Below are 23,668 nucleotides of genomic sequence, written 5' to 3' on the forward strand. Positions count from 1 at the left end.
TTTCCTCTTCTTAGGCAAGTGTGTAGATAAAGTGCCATGTAAGCGAGCATCCCAGGATTAAGTAGCTATACCCATTAAGTATGTTCTAGTTATTTTAATAATGGCCCCGATCTTTGATTCCTTTCTAGGAAACGATGAAGTTTGGGAGAACAATAACAGGCTACTTTGAATATTACCTGAAGTGGGTCCTGTACGCCGTAAGTAGTTTTGTCTTTTATGAACACAAAGGGCGCCACCTCCCACCTAGTATAGAATCCCATTCTAGTATAGAATCTGAAGGCTATTAAAATCCTGCGATTTTAGTTGGAGATAAGGGAAAGTGTCTACCTGGACCTGATGCTCCAGCTTCTCGGTTGTATGAGGAACCGAACAGCAAAATAGCTAGGATTTTATTCAGAGGTACAGTTAGAGTACAAAACAGATGCGGCAAGGAAAGCAGCAGGATGTCTGAGGTGGGGTGCTCAAGATGAGCCCATTGCTGCTTAAGGCTTCCTTGTATGGAATCCAGAAGGCAGAGTTAGCTGCGATAGGTTTTGTTTTAATTGAAGACTTATTTAAGTCTTCATTCGCTTCGCATGTACTTTCCCATGGTGTGTCTGACTTCAGTCATATCCATGCCCAAGCATGCATAGGCATAAAAAGTAGGGCTTTTCCCTAGATGTTCACCAGAGGACACAGTTTGCTATATTCTGCACACACCCCAAGTCAGCCCGGGCTGGAGTCACATTTCTTCGCCACTCCTTCAAGTCCCGGGACAATTTTGAATGGACACAGGGAGTTTATAGATAGGTTGTTATGATCAAGGGACACATTGGTGTTTGGGGTGAGTGAGGTGTGTATGCCGCTCAATTTGGTGCAGTGGGGGGGGGTTTCAGATGGCTAAGTGCGTGGTTAGGAAAAGGCTAAGTGTATAACTCAAGCCAAGTGGAGTCCTGTGTTGCCAAGATGTCTTTATACTTGCCTGCTTCAAGAGGATTTGGATAAGGGGAACCAGGACCTATTGGGGGCAGCCTCCCCATGAGGGAGAGCACCCCTCCCGAATTCCTCACCTCTTGGCTTACCTTTGCCATGTGGCTTCCTTCATTCGATGCCTGCTCCTTTGTCAGATAATAGATCAGTACTAGGCTGGACATGCCCGCATCCCCCGAGCAGTTCTTCATCCTCCAGACAGCAAAGCAGGAGAACTGCAGCCTAAGGGGACTAAGCGTCTCGCTATAAATGTATGGAATTGTACTAGCTTAGAACTCCTCAGTGCTCTTCAGCTCTCAGCACGGTGGTTTCCAGGACACTGCACACCGTCAGTTACCCTTTAGTCCAGCCAGTGAAGCTCTGTGAGGCTGGCTCAGTGAATGCTTGCCTGTGTTTTCCATCCCACAGATCACAGAGAAGATGACATCCTGCAAACCCTTGACCAACCTGATGGACTCTGTTGTTAACGGTGTTCTGTGTAGATACAGCACTGACCCTCTGGTAAGAACTTCATTGTTCAAAAAGAGAAGACATTTTAAGTAAACATGTTCTCTTCCCCACCCTCATTGTGTTACTAGGAGCGGTCTACATTTCCAACCTTGTTCAGGTCAGCTTTATGACAGCACTATTACTTTTCTGAAGAGTGGAGGCCAGGGAGGCGCCACCACTACCTTCCTTTGTCTCTCACTCATTACTCTGATCACCTTCCTTATCGTTTATTTCTTTATTTTGGTTTGGTTTCTGATTTTGAAACAGGGTTCCTCTGTGTAGCTTTGGAGCCTGTCCTGGAACTCACTTCATAGACCAGGCTGTCCTCGAACTCATTGAAGTCTGCCTGCCGCGTGCTGGGATCAAAGGCGAGTGCCACCACCACCCAGCTACCTTCCTTTTCTTAACCAGTTCCTCTTGGTCTAATGGTTTTCATTAGGGTTGTTTACGGGAACATGGGTGAAGGGTTATTTAGAGGAGTGTGGGTTCCCTTAGCAGTGGTATAACACCAAAGAAATTTTTTTCTTACCCCATCAACCACTAATTGCATATAAATTCCTAGGGAGGCCTGGGCTTCATGAGCCCTACTGTCTCTATGACAAGATGTTGGTGGGCCCAGCTTTGTGCAGGGAACCACAGCTGTCCTTTGTTCAAGACTGCCACAGCCATGTCATGCATGGTAGGCAGTGTTCTATAGCACCCAACAAACACCATTAAATTTTCCAATCTTTATTCACTTCCTCTGGTATTTCATGAGCCTTGGTGGGGGTGACATAGATGCAGCATTTAGGGTCAGACATTTAAGTCATATTGTCGTTTTGACCCATTATAACCATCTTTAGTTACCATTGTTCTCTGCAAAAAGAAGCTCTCTGGCTGGGCGTTGGAAGTGCACACCTTTAATCCCAGCATTCGGGAGGCAGAGACCAGTCTGGTCTACAGAGCAAGTTCCAGGACAGGCTCCAAAGCAATACAGAGAAACCCTGTCTCAAAAAACCAAAACAAACAAACAAACAAAACAAAACAAAAAAGCAAAAGAAAGAAACAAAGCTCTCTGACCAAACTGACAGTGCCACCAACCAATGAGCATAAATGTGATTATTTGGAAAGTAATTTTATGAGCATATCATGTCCATTTAGTGTAACTACGACAGTACTTTCCTCATAAGGGAAACCTGTACAACCTCCCAGGTACAGGTTTTGCCTAAGTTTCCAGTACTAGATATGAATTATCTCTTGTGGAGCAGGCTTTGGATCCAGCTAGAAAAAATAGGTTGCTTACCCCATCACAGACTTGTCACTATTACACCTGTGGGTACATCTCCACTGGTCTGCAGACAGTTCTACACACAGGAGCCACAGCGGAGTAAGGCTGTTGAGGACAATTCTCCCACAGCAGCCTGCACAGGCTCTTCTGGCCTATGAGAGTTAGTTCTAGTCCAGTTCCAGCCAGATTTCTCTATGTCAGATTATGTGGTGTCTGCAGTGATAGAGGTTGACCATTGAGTCTGGTTTGTACCCAACAGCAATGGCAATTGTCTGTACCGTTTTTGGCGGTCTCAGGAGCCTCTCTGACCAGCTCACAGGAAGGTAGCCCAGCCTTGGGTCTGGAATTTCATTACTAACATAGGTTTTGAGAGTAGCTTTATCTACCCATGCAGGTTACTTCCATTCAAACTCTTAATTTTTTTTTTTATTTGAATGACAGAATATTAAGTTTTCTTGTGGCTTTTTCATATATGTTTAGTTTCGTTGGGCCTTCTCTAGTCTCCCCCCTCCCCCAACTCCCTCACCCCCAATGCCATTTTCAAGGAGGCACAACCCAGGACTAAGTTTGAGATCTGATTTACAAATATTGGCAATATATATATTTTTTAATGTCAACATTTCTTCTTGAGAAAACATGGTTAAATTTAGTCTGTGGTCGGTCTGCTGCAGGGGTTAAAGATGGTACATTTGGGGGGAACGCTGGTAAGTGCTGAATGCCGCTTACGTCCCCTTGGCTGTACTGTCATAGGGTGAAGGCGCCAATGTCTTAACTATTCAGATACAGAAAAAGATGAGAAGAGTCAACTAGCCATATTTACCCTAAACTATATGGAAAGCACTTGAACTTGAGCCTGTTGGCTGGCAGCTGTCCTTAGTTAGACAGCCAGTCTAACAAAGATACACCAGCTGGTGTGCAATTGGGTGCTTTCTGACTGTATCAGACTCAGTCTTAGTTTCACCACCAGATGCTCCTGTTCCTCTTTTACAATAAACATGATCCTAGCATCTACTTGTCCTTCAGAGAGATTGACTCTGCTACAATGACATGTTGCCCTCTCCATGGTGGCTATAAACTCTTTAAAAATTGCAAAAAGAAAGACTTCTCCCCCTAATGGATGTTCTTTCCTGTTTTCTATCCCCAAGCATTTAATTCTCCTGATTGGTGTTGTTTCAATCCCCAGAATCTGTTCTGGTTCGGCATAGGAAAAGCTACTGTGTTCTTGCTCCCTGCTGTAATCATCGCGGTCAAGCTTGCCAAGTACTACCGCAGGATGGATTCAGAGGACGTATATGATGAGTGAGTGTTGGGTTTCTTGAGAGCCAGCCAGGCATTTCTATGCGGCACTGTCCTCGGAGAGCCACCAAAGGCCAGTTCTCACGAGGACAAACTTCTGCTTAAGTACTAGACGGTCCCCTTCCCACCGGTTGTTGCTGGTGGTGGTGGTGGCGGTCTTGTTCTTGTTTGTTTATAACCAATCTTATGATTCTGTTTTCTTCTTCTTTATTGCTTGTTTATAACCAGTCTTATGATTCTGTCATTTTCTTCTTTAATCTCAGCTGTCTTAACCAGCGTTCTTCTGTTCCAGCTCGTGTGTCTCGGGAACATGGCATTTCACTTTATGATAACTGTTGTTACTCCTTTTCTCTGGCTCTGCTGCCTGCCCTGTGCTCTGTGTCTGCCGAACACGCATGCTCCCTTTCCACTTGCGTCTTCTCTCATCATCTCTGGAATGTGAACTGAAAACACTGGAGGGTGGGGGTAGATCGTGGCCTTGATAGCGATAAAACAAGTAAATAACCCTGTCTTCCCTTTTTATATTTTATAGTGTTGAAACTGTACCCATGAAAAAGTAAGCCTTTTTTTAAAACTATCTTCACAGATGGGATGGGGGAGGTTTCTAACATAAGAATAACAGATACGTCCGGGTAAAGATGAGTTGTAACGCCTCTGAGAAAGAGGGTTAGTGCATAGATGGTGCTTATGAATTGCTGGTTGAGTGAATGAACATTTCATATGTTAGAAGCATTGCTCTATGCAGCCACTGTTCCCATCCGTGGTTTTGAAAGAGGGAAGATGTAAATGTCACACACCCTCAAACCTCATTTGCAGACTTGAGGATCTGGGACACGCCTTTTTGTAGCCTTTACGTCGTCGTCTTTGTGATTCGTAATGGAAACACTTCATCCTAGAGGTAACTTGGTGTTTCTGGTGTATTTATTTTTGTTACAGTTTGGAAAACGGTAGTAATGGTTATCATAAAGATCATTTATATGGTGTTCACAATCCTGTTATGACAAGGTAAAAGAAAGCCTGAAGTGCATGCCCAGCCTGTGGTGAGCCTTCTTGCCTCTGCTAGACCTGTCTCCGAGTCTTCTGCATGCTCTTGACGCCCTTCTTTTCTCCTCGCATGCCACTGCACTGTCACTGGCTGGCTCTAGTCACACTCTGCATAGCATTCCATGATGCCAGTTTTCTACATTCCCAGTGGATTGCTCAGCAATGGAACGGGGTGGCCCCTACATTGATTGCCATCTTAAAATGCTATGAGTGACTCTAGCTCCTCACGGATTACATGCATGCACACCCTTACCTAGCCCTCCTCTGCTCCAAATCACTAAGTAGTGATTTAAAGACCTTCTCTGCTTCTCTTCCTTCCTCCCTCCCTCCTTTCCTTTCTTTCTCTCCAGAAAATTAACTATAATCAACGGGAAAAAGAACTTTCCCTCCAAAATCTTTGCACTTTTATGTTCCCTGGAGTTTCTTGTGGGTCTGGATTCCCCCAGATAACTCTGAGTATTACCTGCCAAGTGAATTCTGCTGCAGCCCTCTAAATATTCACACAGACATGTCCACCAGGGGCAGCCTTTCTATGATCCTTCCAGGTCTACACAGTTGGCTCCAAGCCAAGTCAGCCAGTGTTTCCCCCCACCTCAGTTGCAAAGGAGTGAGTCAAACATTGATGCACAGGGAACCAATCCTCCTGTCCTAGAAGCCCCATGCCCCACGTGGGATGTTTCCCCTTAAAGGAACTGACATCACATTGAGGAATTTGCTAGTGTGAACTCCTCACCTGATGCAGGACTCACTCTCCCTTCTAATCAGAGGCATCTTATCTTCAGCAGTGTTGGCTAGAAACAGCAGATGTCCCATCAGCGCTGGTTTCAAGATGAACGGAACAAGAAAGTTAGCAAAATTCCTCCTTTTAGAAGGATTAAAAGTTCTTTTTTTTTTTTTTTCCTTCCCCCATCTTACAACTTGGAACGTCCTAAAAGCTCAAAACGAAGAATCTTTTGTTTCAATTTGTCGTGTGTGGGGAGAGGTATCATTTTAATGTCTGGTTGCTCTAACAAGCAATGTAAGCAGTGTGGCTTATGGAGAGCAGAAGTTTCTCTCTCATGGTCCTGTAGGCTGGGGAATGGGCAATCAAGGTGTCCCACAGAGTCAGTTTCCGATTAGGGCAGATTTCTCATAGATGACATCTCCCGTCTTTACTGTGTCTTCACGTTGTGGTGCTCTGTGAGTTTCATGCCTTGATTACTTTCCCAAAGTGGTTTTCCCCACCCCAGCTCCACAATACCATCATCCAGGTAATCAGAATCTCTATTTCTGAACTTGGAGCTGTTCAGATGTTCAAGCCATGGCTGAAGTGGAGAGATAAACAGGAGAGTCAGTAAGAATCTGAAATGGGGGTTATACATCTACTTTTCTGATGAGTGCTGAACCTGGATGCTGGAAGGCTGTTCTGTGAGGTTGCTTCAAGACAGCTCTCAGTTTACCAGGTTTGGTACAGAGTATGCACGTAGACGGTGCTATGGCTTGCCAGTCCTGTGTGCTGACCTCCTTCTTCCCAGCGTGGAGAGCTTGGAGGGAGTCTCACATTTCTTAGCTGAGATTTTTCCAGGCCAGAGGTGAGCTTTACTACCAATGACACCCCACCATCAGTTCTCAGAGGACTTGCTGAGTGTGTAGAACTGACATCTGGTGCTGGCCTCCTGGCCATGACATCACCAAATGCCTGCTCTCAAGCAGGACATTCCATCAAGGCTGCTTGGAAGGTGCTGGAGAGAGGCCTGTTTGGCTGGGAGAGTGTGGCAGGTTGAGTCTCTGGCAGAGATGCTGAGATGGTATTTGGGGTGAAAAATGTTTACAAGGATCCATAGTTGTGAAAGGAAGGGTCAGAAGGCTAGGAGGACCCATTTCGGCAGTGGGGAGCTCTGAAGCAAGTGTGTGGCCTGTTAGAAGTCAGCTTCATGGGCTAGATGCAGCCTTTGTCCCTCCCCTCCCTCAGTTATGGAATTCGATCCCTCTGGGAAGGTAGAGCCCCTCGGGTGGAGTAGTTTGGCATAAAGCGGTACCACAGCAGCTCTGATGGAAGGCTCATCTGCTGACTACCCCACAGCTGGTGACAAGCCCACCTTAGTGCAAGAAGGATGGGCATAAACGCTCTGGTAGGAAGAGCAGGCTCAGCTTGCCAGTGAGAGGATTGCCTCTGAGAGTGCGGAGATCCTTGGCACTCCCACACTGCTGAGGTCACTTTGGCATTTAGAAGTGACGTCAAAATCACCACCAACCTTTGATACTGACATGATCCTCATCCACAAAGTTCACACTCAAGAAACACAAATCTGCTGAGCAGTGGTGGCACACACCTTTAATCCCAGCCCTCAGGAGACAGAGGCAGGCAGATCTCTGTGAGTTTGAGGGCAGCCTAATCTACAGAGTGAGTTCCAGGGCAGCCAGAGTTACAAAATGAAAACAAAACAAATCTCATCACACTTTCAGTAGCTTTATAGTTTTATGTTGGATTGCTTTCTTAGCTAACCTGGGACCCTGAGAGTCAAAGTTTGGACATGCCTGGTAGGTATTCACCAATTCTCATCTTTGGAACTGTCCCGCCATGACTTGCCTGAGCCTTTGGGTGTAAAAGGGGGCCAGATGTCCTCTTTAAACATCAATGATGAATTAAGTGAGCCCCACCCAGTCACACAGGCACACTGCTTCTAGGGCAATCACTTGGCTCTCTGGGCTAGTGGTTCTACTGACTTCACAGTCCGCGCCTGTGTAACAGGAACACAGTAAACCTTGCTGACGCTTGGATCTGACTTGCTGCAGAGGAGAAGGAAGTGATTGCAAGAGAGTACAGGGAAAACAGATGTCATCCAAGGAACAGTGCATCTGGGACTGTGAATGCTGAAATTCAAAACAGATGGACCGTTCCAGCAGTGTTATATACCTGCTGTTTCAGGGTGGTTTTTGTGATGATTCTGCTTTTGGTATACCTTTGAAGGTTTGTCTTTGGGGAGGACACAGCATGCCATGCTCCTGTGAGAGGTGAAGCTAGGACTGTTAGTGCCTGAAGTTGATCCTCCATTCTCCACAGGCAGTCTAGATTCCTTTGAACTTTCTGCATGCCGTGGGATGGTTGACAAGACAGGTTGAAGGTGTTGTTTGCTTTGTCTTAATGTTTCAATAATGTTAAGTTCCAAAGACTTCAGGGTCCTTCCTGTGTCACAGAATCGGCTTTCTCAGTGACACTTAGACCTACCCTCTTTCCTGAGTGCCCACTGTCCTGTGGGGACCTGGTGGGTCTTCTGATTAACGCGCTCTTCTGGGCGAGGAGGACACAGAGTAGAAGGTTTGTTTTTTGAAGATGAGAGTGAGACTTCAGATGCCCTGTGGACACAGTCATTTCAGCCTCTACAAGACCCCAAGCCCCTGTTAGAAGACTCTGGGGTCTAAATGGAGTTAATCTTCACTGTTTCACTGTGTCATCATGAGATGTTAACGACACCCTTACACCCTAGTTTCCACTTCGGTAAAAGGTGTCAGTGAGGGCTCTACTTGCCTAGAAGCTTCAAGGGTCAAGGTTCACATCTAGATTAGTGCAATCCCCTACTTACGGGTTTGTGTGTAGTTCTTGATGCTTTTATTACATGGACGATTCTGATAGAGTCTAAAGGCGGGTCACACATGATAGATAAACGTGCCTCGCTAACCTACCAGCCGTTTCAGTGCCGCTCAGCCTCCCCTCACTACGCCCACAGAGTCATGGATTACAGGGAAGCCCCCTAGAGGACCTTCTATACACATAAGCCTGGACACTTGCCCCCTTCACATGGAATTGGTAACATGATTCCACTCAAGCACTGACGTGCGGCCTGTCACCAGGACAAAGACATATGTGAGTGAAAAATGGTCAATGCTTCACGAAGGTGCGCAGCCCTTCGGGAAATCTCTGTGACAGTCAAGGCACTCACTGACACTTAACCAAGCTAGGGTCAATATGACCGAGCTATTACCTTGTAGGGAGCTGGGCAGGGGAAAGTCTTCATAAGTAAAACGCATATTGTTAGTGGCGTGCTCAATTTCATAAACAAATCTGATACAGTCCCCCTTAATCTTTGCTGTTCAATGCACATACACCCACAACCTCTAGTTAGTCTATCTTATGGCCTGTGGTGGGTCATGTGCTTTTGCCTACAGGAAAAAAAGGCAATGGGCTTTCCTGTAAGCACTGAAGCCTGAGATGTTCTTCATAGGGCAAATTCTGCCTCCTACACAGTCTACACCAAGGAGAGGCATTTTCCTCTGGGGACGTACATTTGCTGTAACAAGATTCCTGGCACAAGTAACTTATAGAAGGAAGGATTTGTCTCACAGCTGCAAGGCACAGTCAGTCATGGTGGCAGGGGCATGAAGCTGCTGGTCATGAACGCTAGTGTTCAGCTTGCTTTCTCCTGTTTATTTAGTCTAGGACCCCTGGCCTATAGCAAGGTGCCACCCACATATAGGGTGGGTCTTACCACCCCAATTAACCTAATCCAGAAAATTCATCGCAGACCTATCCAGAGGTGTGTTTCCATGGTGATTCTAAGTCCCGTCAGGTTGCCATCACAGAAGTATTGGGTCTGCTCAGCTGGAACTGGCATAATTTGTATCCTTTCTGTACTGGTTTGAATTTTGTAGCCCAGACTGGCCTGGAACACATGGCAATCCTCCTGCAGCAGTTTCCCAAGAGCTGGGTTGTTGGCACTAGCCACTACATCCTGCTTGATGTCTTCCCATCTAATGCTCACAGACCACGCTGGGGACCATGTACTGTTGCTATCATACATGTACAGTTGCCTTCAGTCGTAGGCGCTGTTACTGAGCTGTAGAGGGTACGTTTTGTGCAGATGCTTTGGGAGAAGTGGGAAGAACCCACCTGCTGCATTTCTCCCACCCAAAGGAAAAGCACGCTTGATCATAGTGGGATACTAGTGTGGCTACAGTGTCCCTGCCTGCGCCTGCTCCCTCTGTGCTGGTCTTACAGAAGGCGCCTGGAGGCTCTTCTGCTGTGTGACGAATGCGTGTGCCAGAAGTGGAGCTCACACCCTCCAGATGGAGTTCTCCTACCTCCCTTTGCACAAATTCTGCATGGGGGTCAAGGTCCTGGTCTTGAGGAAATGTGAGAGGATGGTGGGGTTAGTACTGCTTGGTAATCCGGAAGCTACCTATAGGATATGCACACACATGAGCTCATACATACTGAGTCTGGCAAGACCCCTGCAGAGCTTACCCTGGTTTCTGCCTCCTGATCCTAGAGTCAAGCTTCAGGAAGCCATCAGTGGCCAAGAGTCACCTGCTGTCATCTGTTTTTTGCTGTTCTAATGTACTGCACGCATGTCCCTTGTGACACTTACCACACATGTTCCTAGTGGCCACAGCCTTTTAACCATAGAATGTGTCTTAGTTTGCCTCATTCTGCCTGCCCCCATCCTTTCAAATGCAGTACAGACAGTTGCTAGGACAACCAGGTTTATCGGGCATTCTTTTTCCTTGGCAAACTTTCCAGGGTTTAGTCTGTATTCTTCTCCTGCTTCTGAGAAGAGGTGATGGGACCACCTACAACCTAGCCCAGAGCACTACAGTTCTCTGTTCTGTTTTTGTTTTTAGCCCATCTCGTTACTGACAAGTGAAGTTGAAATTGCTTGAGGTAAGTGTAACGCTTTCATATAAATGAATTTATGGGGCCGTCGTTTTCAGTTTTTAAAATATTGAAACACAGGTGATTTTAACATATTAGGTGAAAAACCAAAATAAATATATAGATTGTATAATACGCCTTTAATTACATAGAATCCGTTTATATTATGTGACTAGATAGTTTGTGCCTATAGATATATGTAGGTGTACACACATACACAGTGATTACGTCTGGATATATAGGATATACAATTAGATATTTTTTAACATAGTGAAAATAATAAGCTGCTAGATATTCATATGTATATCAAGGTTTATGGGACTGAGAGTTTTTTTTTAAGTGCTAAGGCATTGTTGTACAACAAACACTTCTGTGAACATATGTTTTCTTAATCTCTAAGCTGGACATTGGTGGTGCATGCCTTTAATTCCAGAACTTTGTGGGCAGAGGCAGGTGGATCTCTGTGAGTTCGAGTCCAACCTGGTCTACAGAGCTAGTTCCAGGACAGGCTCCAAAGTAATACAGAGAAACCTTGTCTCGAAAAATTAAAAAAAAAAAAAAAAAAAAAAAAAAAAAAAAAAAAAGAAGGTAAAGTCTAAACTAATGATGAGACCAGTGACCTGTCTCTTGAGTAAATCTGTGTTTCCCATAGTTCTTGGGCTCCTGACAGAGCCATCTCAGGATTCTGCATTCTTGCTTTCTTTTGTAACTCAAATCCAGTTTCTAAAATTATGTTTGATTTCCATTGCAGCATCAAGACAGTCAAAAGGGGGAAGGATCCCAGACTTTGGACAGTTTCTGACCCTTCTAGAACTTTCCAAGTCTAGAAGGAATCAAATGTGGAGACTCGGGCAGGCACTGAGAACATGACACCAGTGGTCTTAGGGTAGCACTTTGTCAGGAATGAACAGTCCTGATTATAATCCACGTGCCCATGGCTATTCAAGAGTGACTCTCCTGTTTTGTTTTTAACTTTTTTTACACTGAATTTCTATTTAGACACTAAAACATATAGGAGTGTTTGTTCCCCCAGATACATTTATCTTAGAGCCAGCTATTTGGATGTCATAGCTGGGTACCTAACTTACTTCTATATGTGGAGTGTGCTAAACACAAACCAGTTTACAGAACAGATGTATTTTGCATACAGTAAATTGTATATATGTCCTTTCTCCGCAGAGTTTTGTTTTGTTTTTTTTTTAACAAATGAGTGCTGTAGATTTTTCTCCTAAATGAGATTACCAATGGGTTGGGGTCCACTTACTGGTGTGCTAAAAGTGTGTGAACCCTGCAGCAGGCATGTCCTTCCTCGTGGATTCCTCTCTGCTTGTTGCTGGTCTGCCTGTGGGGCAGAGAGATACCTGCTTGACACCACTGGCAAGTTCAGAACGGAGAGACCTCGGGAAGAGGGAACATTGCTCAGCCAGAAATGCAATCATTTCCACAGACACCAGTCCTGGTTCACACTTCAGTGGCACTTTCTGATTTGTGAGGGTGGGCATAAACTTCCATGGCATCTAATTATCACTGGGATTTTAAACTAAGGTGCAAGAGCTTCTGAAATTTGAAATAAATTAAAAATACAAGTAAGAGTAAAGTCCATTTGCATCTGTTGTGGGTTATTCTTGTTGGCTGTGACCTTTCCAGAGGTCGTCAATGAGGAAAAGCTGCTCAGGCCAAAGTGAGTGTGCCCTTCAGTTAGAGGTTTAGCTTTAGACCAGGCTTTTCCATATGAGATCACAGCCCCAATTCATTTCAATATGAAGGACCTTGGGAAATGAGGCTTGAGTGCGGCTTCCTTGAGTAGCCTGAGTCTGCACTGTGCCTGTGATGGAGCTGTGCTCTTGTATGTTTTATCTCACTACTCTCCAGGATGAAAGTGCCCACCATACAGAGCTGATAGAGTGCCGGCAACCTGACTCCAGCCAGTAGACTTTTGGGATCTCAGACCTAATGTAGACACTGTTTTACCAGGAGTGGTGGTGCATACCTACAATCCCAGCACACAGAAAGGAAAGAACAGCAAGTTCAAGACCAGTCTGGGCTACTTACACACATCTTCAGAGGGCCTCATAGGCAGACAATTGTGACAGGCGCAATAAGATTCTCTACACTCGGTCAACCATTTCCATGTCTTTTGCTTAAGGATGGTGACAATATTTAAAGTCACTTTTCTGGTGCATAATTAAAATTCAGTCCCTTTCCTTTGAATTTAAAATAAATCTCAGTCTGAAATAGATTTTAGGTCACATGGAAAACAATATTCAACATACCTAGTTGGGTATTACTCAGTTGTTGCTGGGCTCTGCTGTGTAGATGACAGGTTGTCCCTTTCAACCATGCCAAGTGCTGCTCCGTGCTGTGGATGTGGCTCTCAATGCTGTCTGCACACAACAAGCCCAGTTATTTTTTTCCTCTCTTGTTATACTTGGGGATTTTTATTCGGTTGGTTTTGGTTTTCTGTTTGTTCTGTTTGTTTGGCCATCTCAATGACTTGGACACATAGGACGTTAGCATCCTTTAGATTAGCTAAACTCATGGGCCTCCAAGAAAGGCACAAGAAACAGTGGGAGTTATAGGGCAACAGACCTGTCCAGAACTCTCTGCTACATAGCCCTACTGCTGATAAAGAAGGCTATGCTTATACAAGAGGCAATTAATTGTAGAAAACTTCCCTATAGATGGAAAAACGTGAACTACTCAAAACCAAACTTGTGTACGCACACTCTTCAAATCCAATAGTAAAGTGCATAGAAAATCACCTGCAGTCCTAGCATGCAGAGATAATGATATTAGCTCTCACTGGTGCATCATTGTTTACAGAAGCAGATGCAGTCCGCAGACAGGTACTGAAGGCCTGCAAGCCTTTGTGCCTGTGGCTCCTGCCTTAACTCCCTAAAACTTCCAATTCAAACACATCATAGACTGTGTGGGTTTAGCAATGAATTTCTTTTCTCATAGTTCAGACTCTGGCAGTTTAAAGTCATTGTGTTAGAAGGCTGGTGTCATAGGAGGCCTCTTGCCCTCACTTGCAGATGGCTGCCTTTTCCTAGTGCCCTCACAGCTCTTTTCTTTGGGTGTCATGTCCCACTTGCCTCTTATGGAACAGCACTCAGGTCGGTTTCTATCTACCTGACAAAGCCCTTTTAATCTCTAACCTTGACTACCCCCAAAGTACCTACATCCTAAAAGCCCATCTCTAAACAAGCACAGCTTAGGGTTCAACAGATGGTGTCTTAGGGTTTCTATTGCTGTGAAGAGACACCAAGACCATGGCACGAGCCTCCTCACAGTTCCAGAGGTTTAGTCCATTGTCATTGTGGCCACAAGCAGGCAGACATGGTGCTGGAGGAGGAGTCGAGAGCTCTACATCTTCATCCATAGGCAACAAAAAGTGAACTCTGTGCCGAACTGGGGGTAGCTTGAGCATAGGGGACCTCAAAGCCCACCCTCTCAGTGACACACTTCCTCCAACAAGGCCACACCTACTCCAGCAAAGCCACGCCTCCTAATAGTGCCACTTCCTTTGAGGGGCCATTTTCTTCCAGACAACCACAGATGGTTTGGAAGGAGTACAAGTCAAGGCGCAATACATTCTTTACTGTCTCCCAAACACAAAGAACAATCTCCTCCTACATTGTGACACTTTCTATCCAATGTTCTCATCCTGTATGCATAGTTTCAAATCAAAATAAGCTATGCAAACCTGTAATTTGCAAAGATGAATGCATGTGTAAACACACACATACACACACACTTAAGGAACTCAGTGACAACCCCCCCCCCCAAGGAATATGCAATGATAGAGAAATAGGTCTCTTAATGACTTCTTCAGCTGACAGGCCAAGGACAATGCAGGTTTTCCATTATTAAGTGGAGCTCCCTATGAAAGTTTAAATAATTAGGTGGCCATTGATTTCCAGGTTAGCCTTCCGAGCAGGACAGAAATGTGTCACCCTTAGTTGCATAGGAACACGGTCCTCTGATAAATTAAGCCAATTTTCTAGACAGTCTGTAGATAGAGCTCAAAACAATATCTGCAAACAAGTTCAAGGCTTCCTGTATTAGAGATAACCCTGTCAGGCGAATGATGCCCTATGTTCTCTCAAGAATCAACCTCTGGTCCTCATCCCAGGGGCTCTCTATGCATCCCCAAATGGTTGGATTCCCTATGAAGTCACCTCTGTCTTTTTCTATAGGGCAGCAGTTATCCTGAAGAGTCTATCACCTGGGTTTTCGTGGAGCTGTGAGTAGAGTATCACTCAAGATAATGGCAGTCCCATGTCCTCACCCACCCTCCCATGGTAAATAGGAATACTTCCATATTTGGGGGACAGGGCAAGTTTGGCAAGTTGAAGTAAGGAACTTTTGATTCAGGGAGATGGAGGGCAGGCATTGGCTATAACCATGCTGTGTGATCAACCTAGGCCAGCTGCTGCTGACTGCTATTGACAGCAGATGTGTTTGGTGATGGTCCACGGTCTTCTTGAATTAGAAACATCCATTTTGGACTCATGTGACACAGAAGGATGTCTTTAATGTGCTAAGCCCCAGAACTTGGGGTTTACTCATTTATCACATTAAACAACATGACAACAATATGCTCTATTGCTTCACAAGTGGAAGGATTTGTCACATAACCCAAGCTTGTCTGGGCATGTTCAAGCACTCAGTAAATATTGTCAGTATGATACAATTGAGGCATTTAAGTGTCTCCTCACATTGAGCAGCTCAGTTTCTATTTGAACTTCTGCTTAGGCACTGGGACAGTTGACACTCTTAACAACTGTTGCTCTGTTTAAACCAGTGGTTCTCAAACTTCCTTACTCTGTGACTCTTTAGTAAAGTTCCTCATGTTGTGGTGACCCTCCCAATTATAAAATTATTTAATTGTTACCTGATCTATAGGATATCTGATATGCAACCCCTGTAAAAGGGTTGCTTGACAACCCCAAATGGGTCGTGACCCACAGGTTGAGAACCACTGGTTTAAAGGAAGGTTTGAGAAACTGCAGAGAAAACATCTACTGTGATTTGAGTGTGGCAGCTTTGACTGAAAGAGCCAACCAGAGCCCAAACATATAAGGCTTTGCAGTGTGCTCGTAGCAAATATACTCAGAGCTATGTTCCCAGAGACGATTAGAATTGATTGACACAAAGCATCCCTTGAAAGATATTTCCCACCTGTACAGCTTACATCTGATATCATCCAGGGGCATACAAAAGGTCAGGCCACTGCTTCTCTAACAGAGTTTGGTTTTGAAGTTTCTCTGGAGCTGTTATATATCTATTGACACTTAGAAATTAGAGTTTAAAAAGATGAAGAACTAGTAGGTAACAGTGACCAGTTCATGTAAAAGTATATTCACCACCACTCCCAGCCTTTGACACCTGCTACCCCACAGGTCCTGAGAAATGTCTCTTTCCTTCCTCTCCATCCTCTGTCCTCTCCACTTCCAGAAGCCACACCGGGTCCTCTAAGGTGGTATCTCTGCAGGGTTTTCTCCATGCAGCTTTCAGTTGCTGTTAACCTAGCTGGGCAGTGTTGAGCCACTTGATCTTTTACTACAGAGCAAGGACTAAGCTTGCGCATTGGATGGACAGTTATGAGCAGATTTGGTATCTGCACCAAATGCCGTGTGGCTTCAGGGATGTCACTTAAATCAGTTTTATTTCTTCCTTCGCTTTCAAACTGGGTAGAAATAATGGTCATTTGGTAGAGAGTGTTATAAAGATCTGGGGCTGGAGAATGGTTCAGTAATTACTAATACTTGCTGCTCTTGCAAAGAGCCTGGGTTCAGCTCTCAGCATCCACATGCTATCTCACAGCATCCATAAGTCCAGTTCCATAGCACCCACTTCTGACCTCTAGGGACATAGGTATGCACATGGTACACATTCATACATGCAAGCAAAATGCTCATACACAAAAATAAAGTGCATCTTTTTAAAAAATAAACTAAAGATATGCAATAATACACAGTGAAGTGTAGAGAGCTGTAAAGTGCCGCCGCGCCTTAAAGATGGTGCTGGCTTCCGCCTTCCACCTTCCCGATGGTCAGTGCTCTCTGTATTAAACAATTCCATATTTGGCTAAGGCTGAGAATCTGGCTTGCTTCCATGTATGTGGACCTGTCTGTTTTTGTTTTTCACCGCATGGCATTCTGGGGTTGACTGCCCAAGGGCTTTTAAGCTGTGGGCTGGGCTACCCCGGGTATGAGAAGATTATACAAGGTTCCTGAATAAACTGCTTAAAGAAGAGTCTGAGCGTTGCGTTTTCCTTGCTGGTCAAGGTAGACATGACAGTGAAGGGCTTTGGTTTTGGCATTATACCACACTGCGTAGGACAGCAATCGGGTGAAGGTTAGTTAGTTATGGGAATCCAGTTGAAGGAGCCATGAAAGCTAGCTACTACATGCAGACAAGTCCGGAGGAGAGTCATCCAGGCAGACTGGCAGAGAAGGGGATTCAGGTAGCAATTTTATAAAGAAGTTTGTGGGGAGACCAATAAACAGCCGATTGGAGCCTGAGTCTCAGGACTCAAGATGCAGGGAAGGAGTTGAAAAGCAACCAGGAGTAGGGAATATAAGGACCTTCCTGTGAGGACAAGTTTGGAGAGCCAGTACAGGCTTGGAGCTTGGGAGGGGTGAGCAGTCACCAGTGTATCATGGACAAGAAAATGAGCCTAGAGCTCACATGGTGAAACAGAAGCCAAGTCAGTTTCACCTTCATGTTCTTTCAAACGCCCATCTCTATCTCTGGTGTTCACATAGTGGCTGCCAAACAATGGCAAGTCAGCAGCCTGGTCTCAGAGCCGCGTCAGTCCCAAGTAACACACAGAGATGCTGTATTAGATATAAAGCTGTTAGCCTGTTACTAGTGTTTCTTATTGGCTAGCTTTGTCTTAAGTATGAACCCATTTATATTAATCTAAGCGTTTCCACGTGGTCTTATCTTACCGGAGAGAGGACCTCTTCTCTCTCAAGTCTCTACATCCTGAATCTTTTCTGCTATATCTCTCAGAATCCTCTTGTCTCCTAGTGCCACCTATCTTGCTTTCCTATTGGCTGACAGGGCTTTATTTATTAACCAATAAGAGAAACATATTTACAGAATGACATCTCCCATTATCTTTTCTGTCTAAATAAGAAGAGTTTTTATTTTAACATAGTAAATTATATAACAAAACAGTTATCAAGTAAAAATTATAGGTAACAATATTTCATCCATTAACATCTAGCAAGATTTAAAGAAAATAGTTTATCATCTATCCTATCTTTGTGAGTCTAAAGTTTTATGTAACTTATTTTTAATCCTAACTAAGGAAAATTATAACCATAATATCTGTCTTCAACTCCATTAAAGACCACAGAAGGATAGTGTATAAATTCTAGAGATGACAAAGACAAGTCACTGCCTGGTCAGTCACCCAAAGATCTTCTGTAATGTTCCATCTTTAGCCTATAGGCCATAGTGTGTCTGGCAGACTTCTCAGAAAGGCAGGAAATTTCAAACTGTCCTACCTGTGTTGGCAGTTTGTCAGTCACTTTTCTCTGTGTCCTGCAGACTGTCTGGCAGACTCTTCCATGAAGCAGAAACCCTGTAGCAATGTCCATCTTGCATCTGCAGTCACTTTCCTATGGGACCTTAATGTCCAGTTTATACAGCATAAAGTCAAACAGTCCAGACAAGAGCAGGTTCTTGCCCAAATGGCTAGTCTTGCCATAATGGAAGCAAACTCCATAACGTGTTTCTTTGATGTCCATCTTTCTTTCTGACACAAGTGGTATTGCCAGGAGTGGTTGTGCCTCACTGTTAAGAAAAACCCTAAATCATTTTAAATGCTATATTCTATAGGTCTTTTTTTTTTTTTTTTTGGATAGGTTTGAAGAAGGCCTATCCATTTGAAATACATCTCTGTATATCTAGAAAAACTAACGTATAGGTAACTTTCTATAATCTGTACTAAATTATGCATTGCATTTTAAACAAGCTGTATAAATACAATACCTAAACAAGAGGAGAAATATATATATATATCTATAATCACAAAATTGACCTTAAATTTGTATCAATAAATAAATGAAAATCCATTCCAGAACAAAGTACAGCTGCAGGATGCTTACACCACCACCTGAAATGCTTTGGTCACAAGTAGACAGTACCATCTGTCCAGCATCTTTTCCAGTCAAATCATAAAGCTCATTCCAACACGTGCAAGCACTACCAGCTGAGATTGCTAATAGGTAGCTGATGGTAATCTTGTGTCCTGGACAGTGCAGCATCAGCTAACTGTAAATGAAACCACAAGGTCTAAAGCATGAGCCAGCTTGATCTTGACACCACCATGGCTGTAATCAGCCAGTCATCTGCCACCCAAGGAAAGCAACTCTCTGACCCAATGTCACATACGCCCACATTCCAGTGGTAGCCACCAGATGGCAGAAGAGCACCATTTGCCTATTTGCTAGGCATAAGGAGCAAGTGCCAGAGTTGAGGGGTCCTTGTTAACCCTTAGATGGACAAAGCAACTACTGACAGGCACCACTGGAAGAGTATTTCAGTCTCCAGGGCAAGCACTAGAAGCTTATTTTTTTGGATTCATTGTGTTACTGATAAAATTGCTACACTTAGTCTAATGGTGCATAGACCCCAATCAAGGGATGTACACTCTTCCCATGGGTACCTTAAAGGATGCCAAAAAGGTCTCTCTAGGCTTCAGGGGCAGCTGTCACGCTACTTTTGATTTTCAGCTTCACACATCTGGGAAGGATCTTGTGAGGAATTGTCTGGATCAGGTTGGCCTGTGGGCATAGTGGAGGGATTTTTTTTTTTTTTTGGACAATGTTTCTCTGTATAGCTTTGGAGCCTGTCCTGGAACTTGCTCTGTAGATCAGGCTAGCCTCAAACTCACAGAGATTCACCTGCCTCTGCCTCCTGAGTGCTGGGATTAAAGGAGTGTGCTACCACCGACCATCAGGATTTTCTTAATTAAATTATGACTGATGTGAGAATAGCCACCCTGAATGTGAGGGCAGCATTTAATGGGCTGGGTCCTGGACTATATAAGACAGTAAAAATGGAACGGAGCATTGGCACTCACAGGGAGCACTGGCACTCATGGGGAGAACTGGCACTCATGAGGAGCACTGACACGGGGAGCACCGGTACTCACGGGGAACACTAGCACTCATGAAGAGCACTGACACGCATGGGGAGCACTGACAAGCATGGGCTTGTGCAGTCTCTGCTTTCTGTTGCTGATTATGGATGCGATGTGAGCAGCTCCCTCAAGCTTCTGCCACTAACTATAACTGGAATTGTGGGCTAAAATAACCTTCCCTCCTAAGTCGCATTTTCTCTGAGTATTTTATCATAGTGACAGAAATGAAATCAGGACAGTAGAAATGGGGGTTGGGGGACTAGACCCTGGGGAAACAGACAAGCTTATCAAAGGCAAGGTAGAAGGAGAGACCTCAAGGGACAGCAGAGGCCACGTGGCCATCAGAAGCAGCTGACTCTCATGACCTGATTAGTTCATGGTGATTCTAGGAGTGAAAAAAGATGAAAGGCCCACAGAATCCTTCATATACTCAACAAAGGCGGTCATATAGAAACCACATGTGGAAAAGAGACAAAACCAGTCCTTTCAGGGACAACTAGGCACAAGCTCTGAGCTGATAGTGATCCAGGAGATTCCAAACGCCACTATGTTCCTGCCCTCCTCCAAGTCAAAGCAGATGCTAGCTGAGGTCAAATGACCTATGGAGTTTCAGTTCACAGCCAACTCACAGTAAGCTCCGTGGGTTCCTGAATCCGACAATGAGTCCTTTCACAAGTTCCAGGTGCAGCCTAAAAATCACGCTCAGCCGCTGCCTGAACCCTACACTGATTAAATGCTTGAGTGTTGAGATGTCCCCTTAGCACTCACCTGGTCTGAATGGGTGTGTTGGTCTAATGAAAGCATCTGGAAGAAGTCCAGGTGGTCTCTTGCAGGCTCTCTCACACAGCTCCTCCTCCATCTTGACTGGCAGGTCAGTGAACCCCAGGACTCCACCGACCTCTGCCTCCCCAGTGTTGTATGACAAAGGCTTCCTTAGGACTAAACTCAGGTCCTCATGCTTGCATGGTAAGCACTTTACCAACTGAACCATCTATCCAACTTTATTATGTTCTGTGTTTTTTGTTTGTTTGTTTGTTTGTTTTGTTTGTATCATATGGCATCTTTGGGGAATGTACACAGTCTGTCTATAGGGTCAGCTCTTCTGTGCAAAACCAGCCACCCTTTCTATCTAACCCTCATGATCCAAGCCAAGTTCTCCCTTCTTAAGTTATCCCAGGGACATTCTAGATCCCAATCCCAATCTAGATCCCAAGCCCAAGTCTGCTTCAGTCTATTCTGCAGCAACTACATCCCCCCGCCCCCAAGCTTTGATTTCCCCCTGGAAACAACTAAGCCTGGATCCTAACGTTCCTCCTCACTCCCACTCCTGTCTCTTGTCATCACCAAAGCTTTGTATACACGACTGTGGCCCTGCCACTTCTCATTGTAAAGTAAGTGATGAAGTCCTATTTTCGTGGCATTAGTCTCTGTGGGACTTTTCAGTCAGCCTCATAAAGTTCTTCAGGCCCATTGTGAGACTGTCTGCTACCAGGGAGGTTCAGTGTTCCATGGGAGGCCAGCGTCTATCTGATGTTGCTTCATTCACTGACCCAACAGCAAATTCTCCCTATAGAGTGTTTGCAACATAGACAGGACTACTTTGTCCCTTCCTTGACAGGCCAGAAGAGGGCTGACTGGAGACTCTTTCCTTAAATGGGTTAATACTTTGGGGAACCGTCAGACACTGCCTGGTTGAGAAGGGAGAGGGAAGAGAGGAGGGAGGAAGGGAGGGAGAGAAGGAAGGAGAAAAGAAGGAATGGAGGGAGGGAAAAGGAAGTAAGTGAAAGGGGAGGAAGTGTAAGACCCTCAGAATGAGGAGTCTTCCAGGTTCAGTCAATACCCCAAGAACTCAATGTCCAGTTCAGTTGCTGCAAAACGCCAAGAGGCTTTAATGAACAGGAAACGTTTGAGCAAACAGGCTCCTCCAGCACGCAGGCTAGGGAGAAGCCCCCTCCCCTGGGCCCACGTGTTTTTAAAGGCAAACCCAAACCCACAAGCTTAGGGAGGGTGTGGGACCCTCTGTCCATTGAGTATGTGACCCTTGGAGGCCAGATGGTCTGCTATTAGGGTCAGCAGACCTTAGGGCCTCAGGGTGTGCTAATTAATCTTGTCTGGGCAAACCAGAGTTACAGCTATCTCTTTGTTTCCTAAGGACCCTATTTACCACCCATTGACTCACAGGAAAGGAGGGGCAGAAAGGAGGGGCAGTGTGAATTCTTGTCATCTCAGGGCCTGGTGAGAGGAAGCTAGCAAATTCCAAGGAACAGATATTGGTTAGCTTTCCAGGTCAGACCGTTCTTCATTTAACTTCACTTTTTGGTCTTTCAGAAGGAAGGATAGAAAGAAGAGATGGAGAGAAAGGAAGGAAAAGAAAGGGAAGGAGGAAGGAAGGGAGGCAGAGAAAGCGATGGAAGAAAGAAGGAAATGGTTACCACCCATTTGACTTTTTGACTAAAAAGAAAGTACCAGAGACAAGGACTGAAGATGTTTCTGAGGGATGTCACAGGGAGGCTGCCCTGTGTAGGTAGTGCTCCTTTCCCCCTGCTTCCTCGCTTTTCCTCAAGGCTCCTGACTTGTTCCAGTTCATTCAGCACTTGAAGATTTGGCCAACACATTCTTCTCAGTGCCTTTCTCCACAGAATCTTGTGCACCATTGGCTTCTCCCACCAGAGGGGTATTGGGAAACCATCCAAGCTGCCACAAGGCCCTCACCAGATTGCTCATTGCATATTGTCTTTAACTGTATTAACTGCCTCTACCTTTCCCTAGGCATGCCTCTTGGTAATATCTTCCTCCATGGAGATTTATGAACATACTCATTATGGACATACCAACAGTATAGCTCATTGAGGTTTGGGGGGTTCTGATGGCAATGTATAACCTATCTTCTCCCCTCCTACCTTTCCAGAAAAGCAACTGGAAATTTGGGTGACACATGCATGAAGGGGTAAATTCAAACAAGACACTCTCTAGAACCATCTTCCACTCTAAGATAATTAGATGGCATGTGGACATTTTGTACATGTGTGTTTCTGTGTATTCTATACCTCCAGGTCATGTGTGTGCACATATGTATATAATTAGATGCAGAGATAGGCTATGAAAAAATATCAAAACATATAGACTCCTTTAAGGACTATTTGTTGCTAAAAATAATTTACTTAAAAAAAACATTCCAAGATGGCTAAGAAAAAGCTTGATTTGAGGGGAAAATTGATCACAAAAGAGTAAAACTAACAAATAACCCACTCTACCACCACTATAACCTCTACCATCATCACAACTTCCGTCACCACAACCATGACCACCACCCCACCACCTCCTCTGCCATCACTGTTATCACCACCTTCATCATGGCCACCATGACCACCACCACACCACCACGACAACCACAACCCCCATCACCAAAACCACCTCCATCACCATCTCCACTACCACAAAATCTTTTCAAGAAAAGAAGAGTAGTGTTTATAATAACTGTTACATGAGAAAAAGTGAAGTCTTATTTTTTTAAATTGTTGTTATTCTAAGAATTATAACCTACAAAAAAATCCCAAAATTTCTTTTTGATTACCCTAAAATAAAACTAAGTTATCTTTTAGATTGACTCAGAATCTGAAACAAGTGAACATTTCTAACAAAAGGAGTTAATACCAAATGTTTTTGAAAAGACCATTGTCCAGAAGATTAAGGCAGTATGCATTCCTGCTCACAGCTGTAGCATCCACACTGTCCCTTGATGCTCTGAAAAAAAGGGACTTTAAGGAGCAGGTGTCTTTTGACTTGCTAAACAGGGATTCAGAGATGTCAG

The 23,668-nt window shown here is 44.6% G+C and overlaps 1 protein-coding gene across 1 annotated transcript in view; it reads left to right on the forward strand.

The window, feature by feature from the left end:
* The window catches only part of Prom1 (prominin 1), a 90,623-nt gene extending 78,732 nt beyond the window's left edge, over positions 1-11,891 (forward strand). The window contains exons 20-26 of the mRNA XM_051174042.1: positions 129-197; positions 1,378-1,470; positions 3,909-4,024; positions 4,554-4,577; positions 4,958-5,026; positions 10,664-10,703; positions 11,446-11,891. Of these exons, the coding sequence (XP_051029999.1) occupies positions 129-197; positions 1,378-1,470; positions 3,909-4,024; positions 4,554-4,577; positions 4,958-5,026; positions 10,664-10,679 (387 nt within the window). The 3' untranslated portion in view covers positions 10,680-10,703; positions 11,446-11,891. The remainder of the gene's footprint in view (positions 1-128; positions 198-1,377; positions 1,471-3,908; positions 4,025-4,553; positions 4,578-4,957; positions 5,027-10,663; positions 10,704-11,445) is intronic.
* The last annotated feature ends 11,777 nt before the right edge of the window (positions 11,892-23,668 follow it).

The sequence above is a fragment of the Phodopus roborovskii genome, unplaced genomic scaffold, assembly GCF_943737965.1.
Source record: "Phodopus roborovskii unplaced genomic scaffold, PHOROB, whole genome shotgun sequence".
Classification (NCBI taxonomy): domain Eukaryota; kingdom Metazoa; phylum Chordata; class Mammalia; order Rodentia; family Cricetidae; genus Phodopus; species Phodopus roborovskii.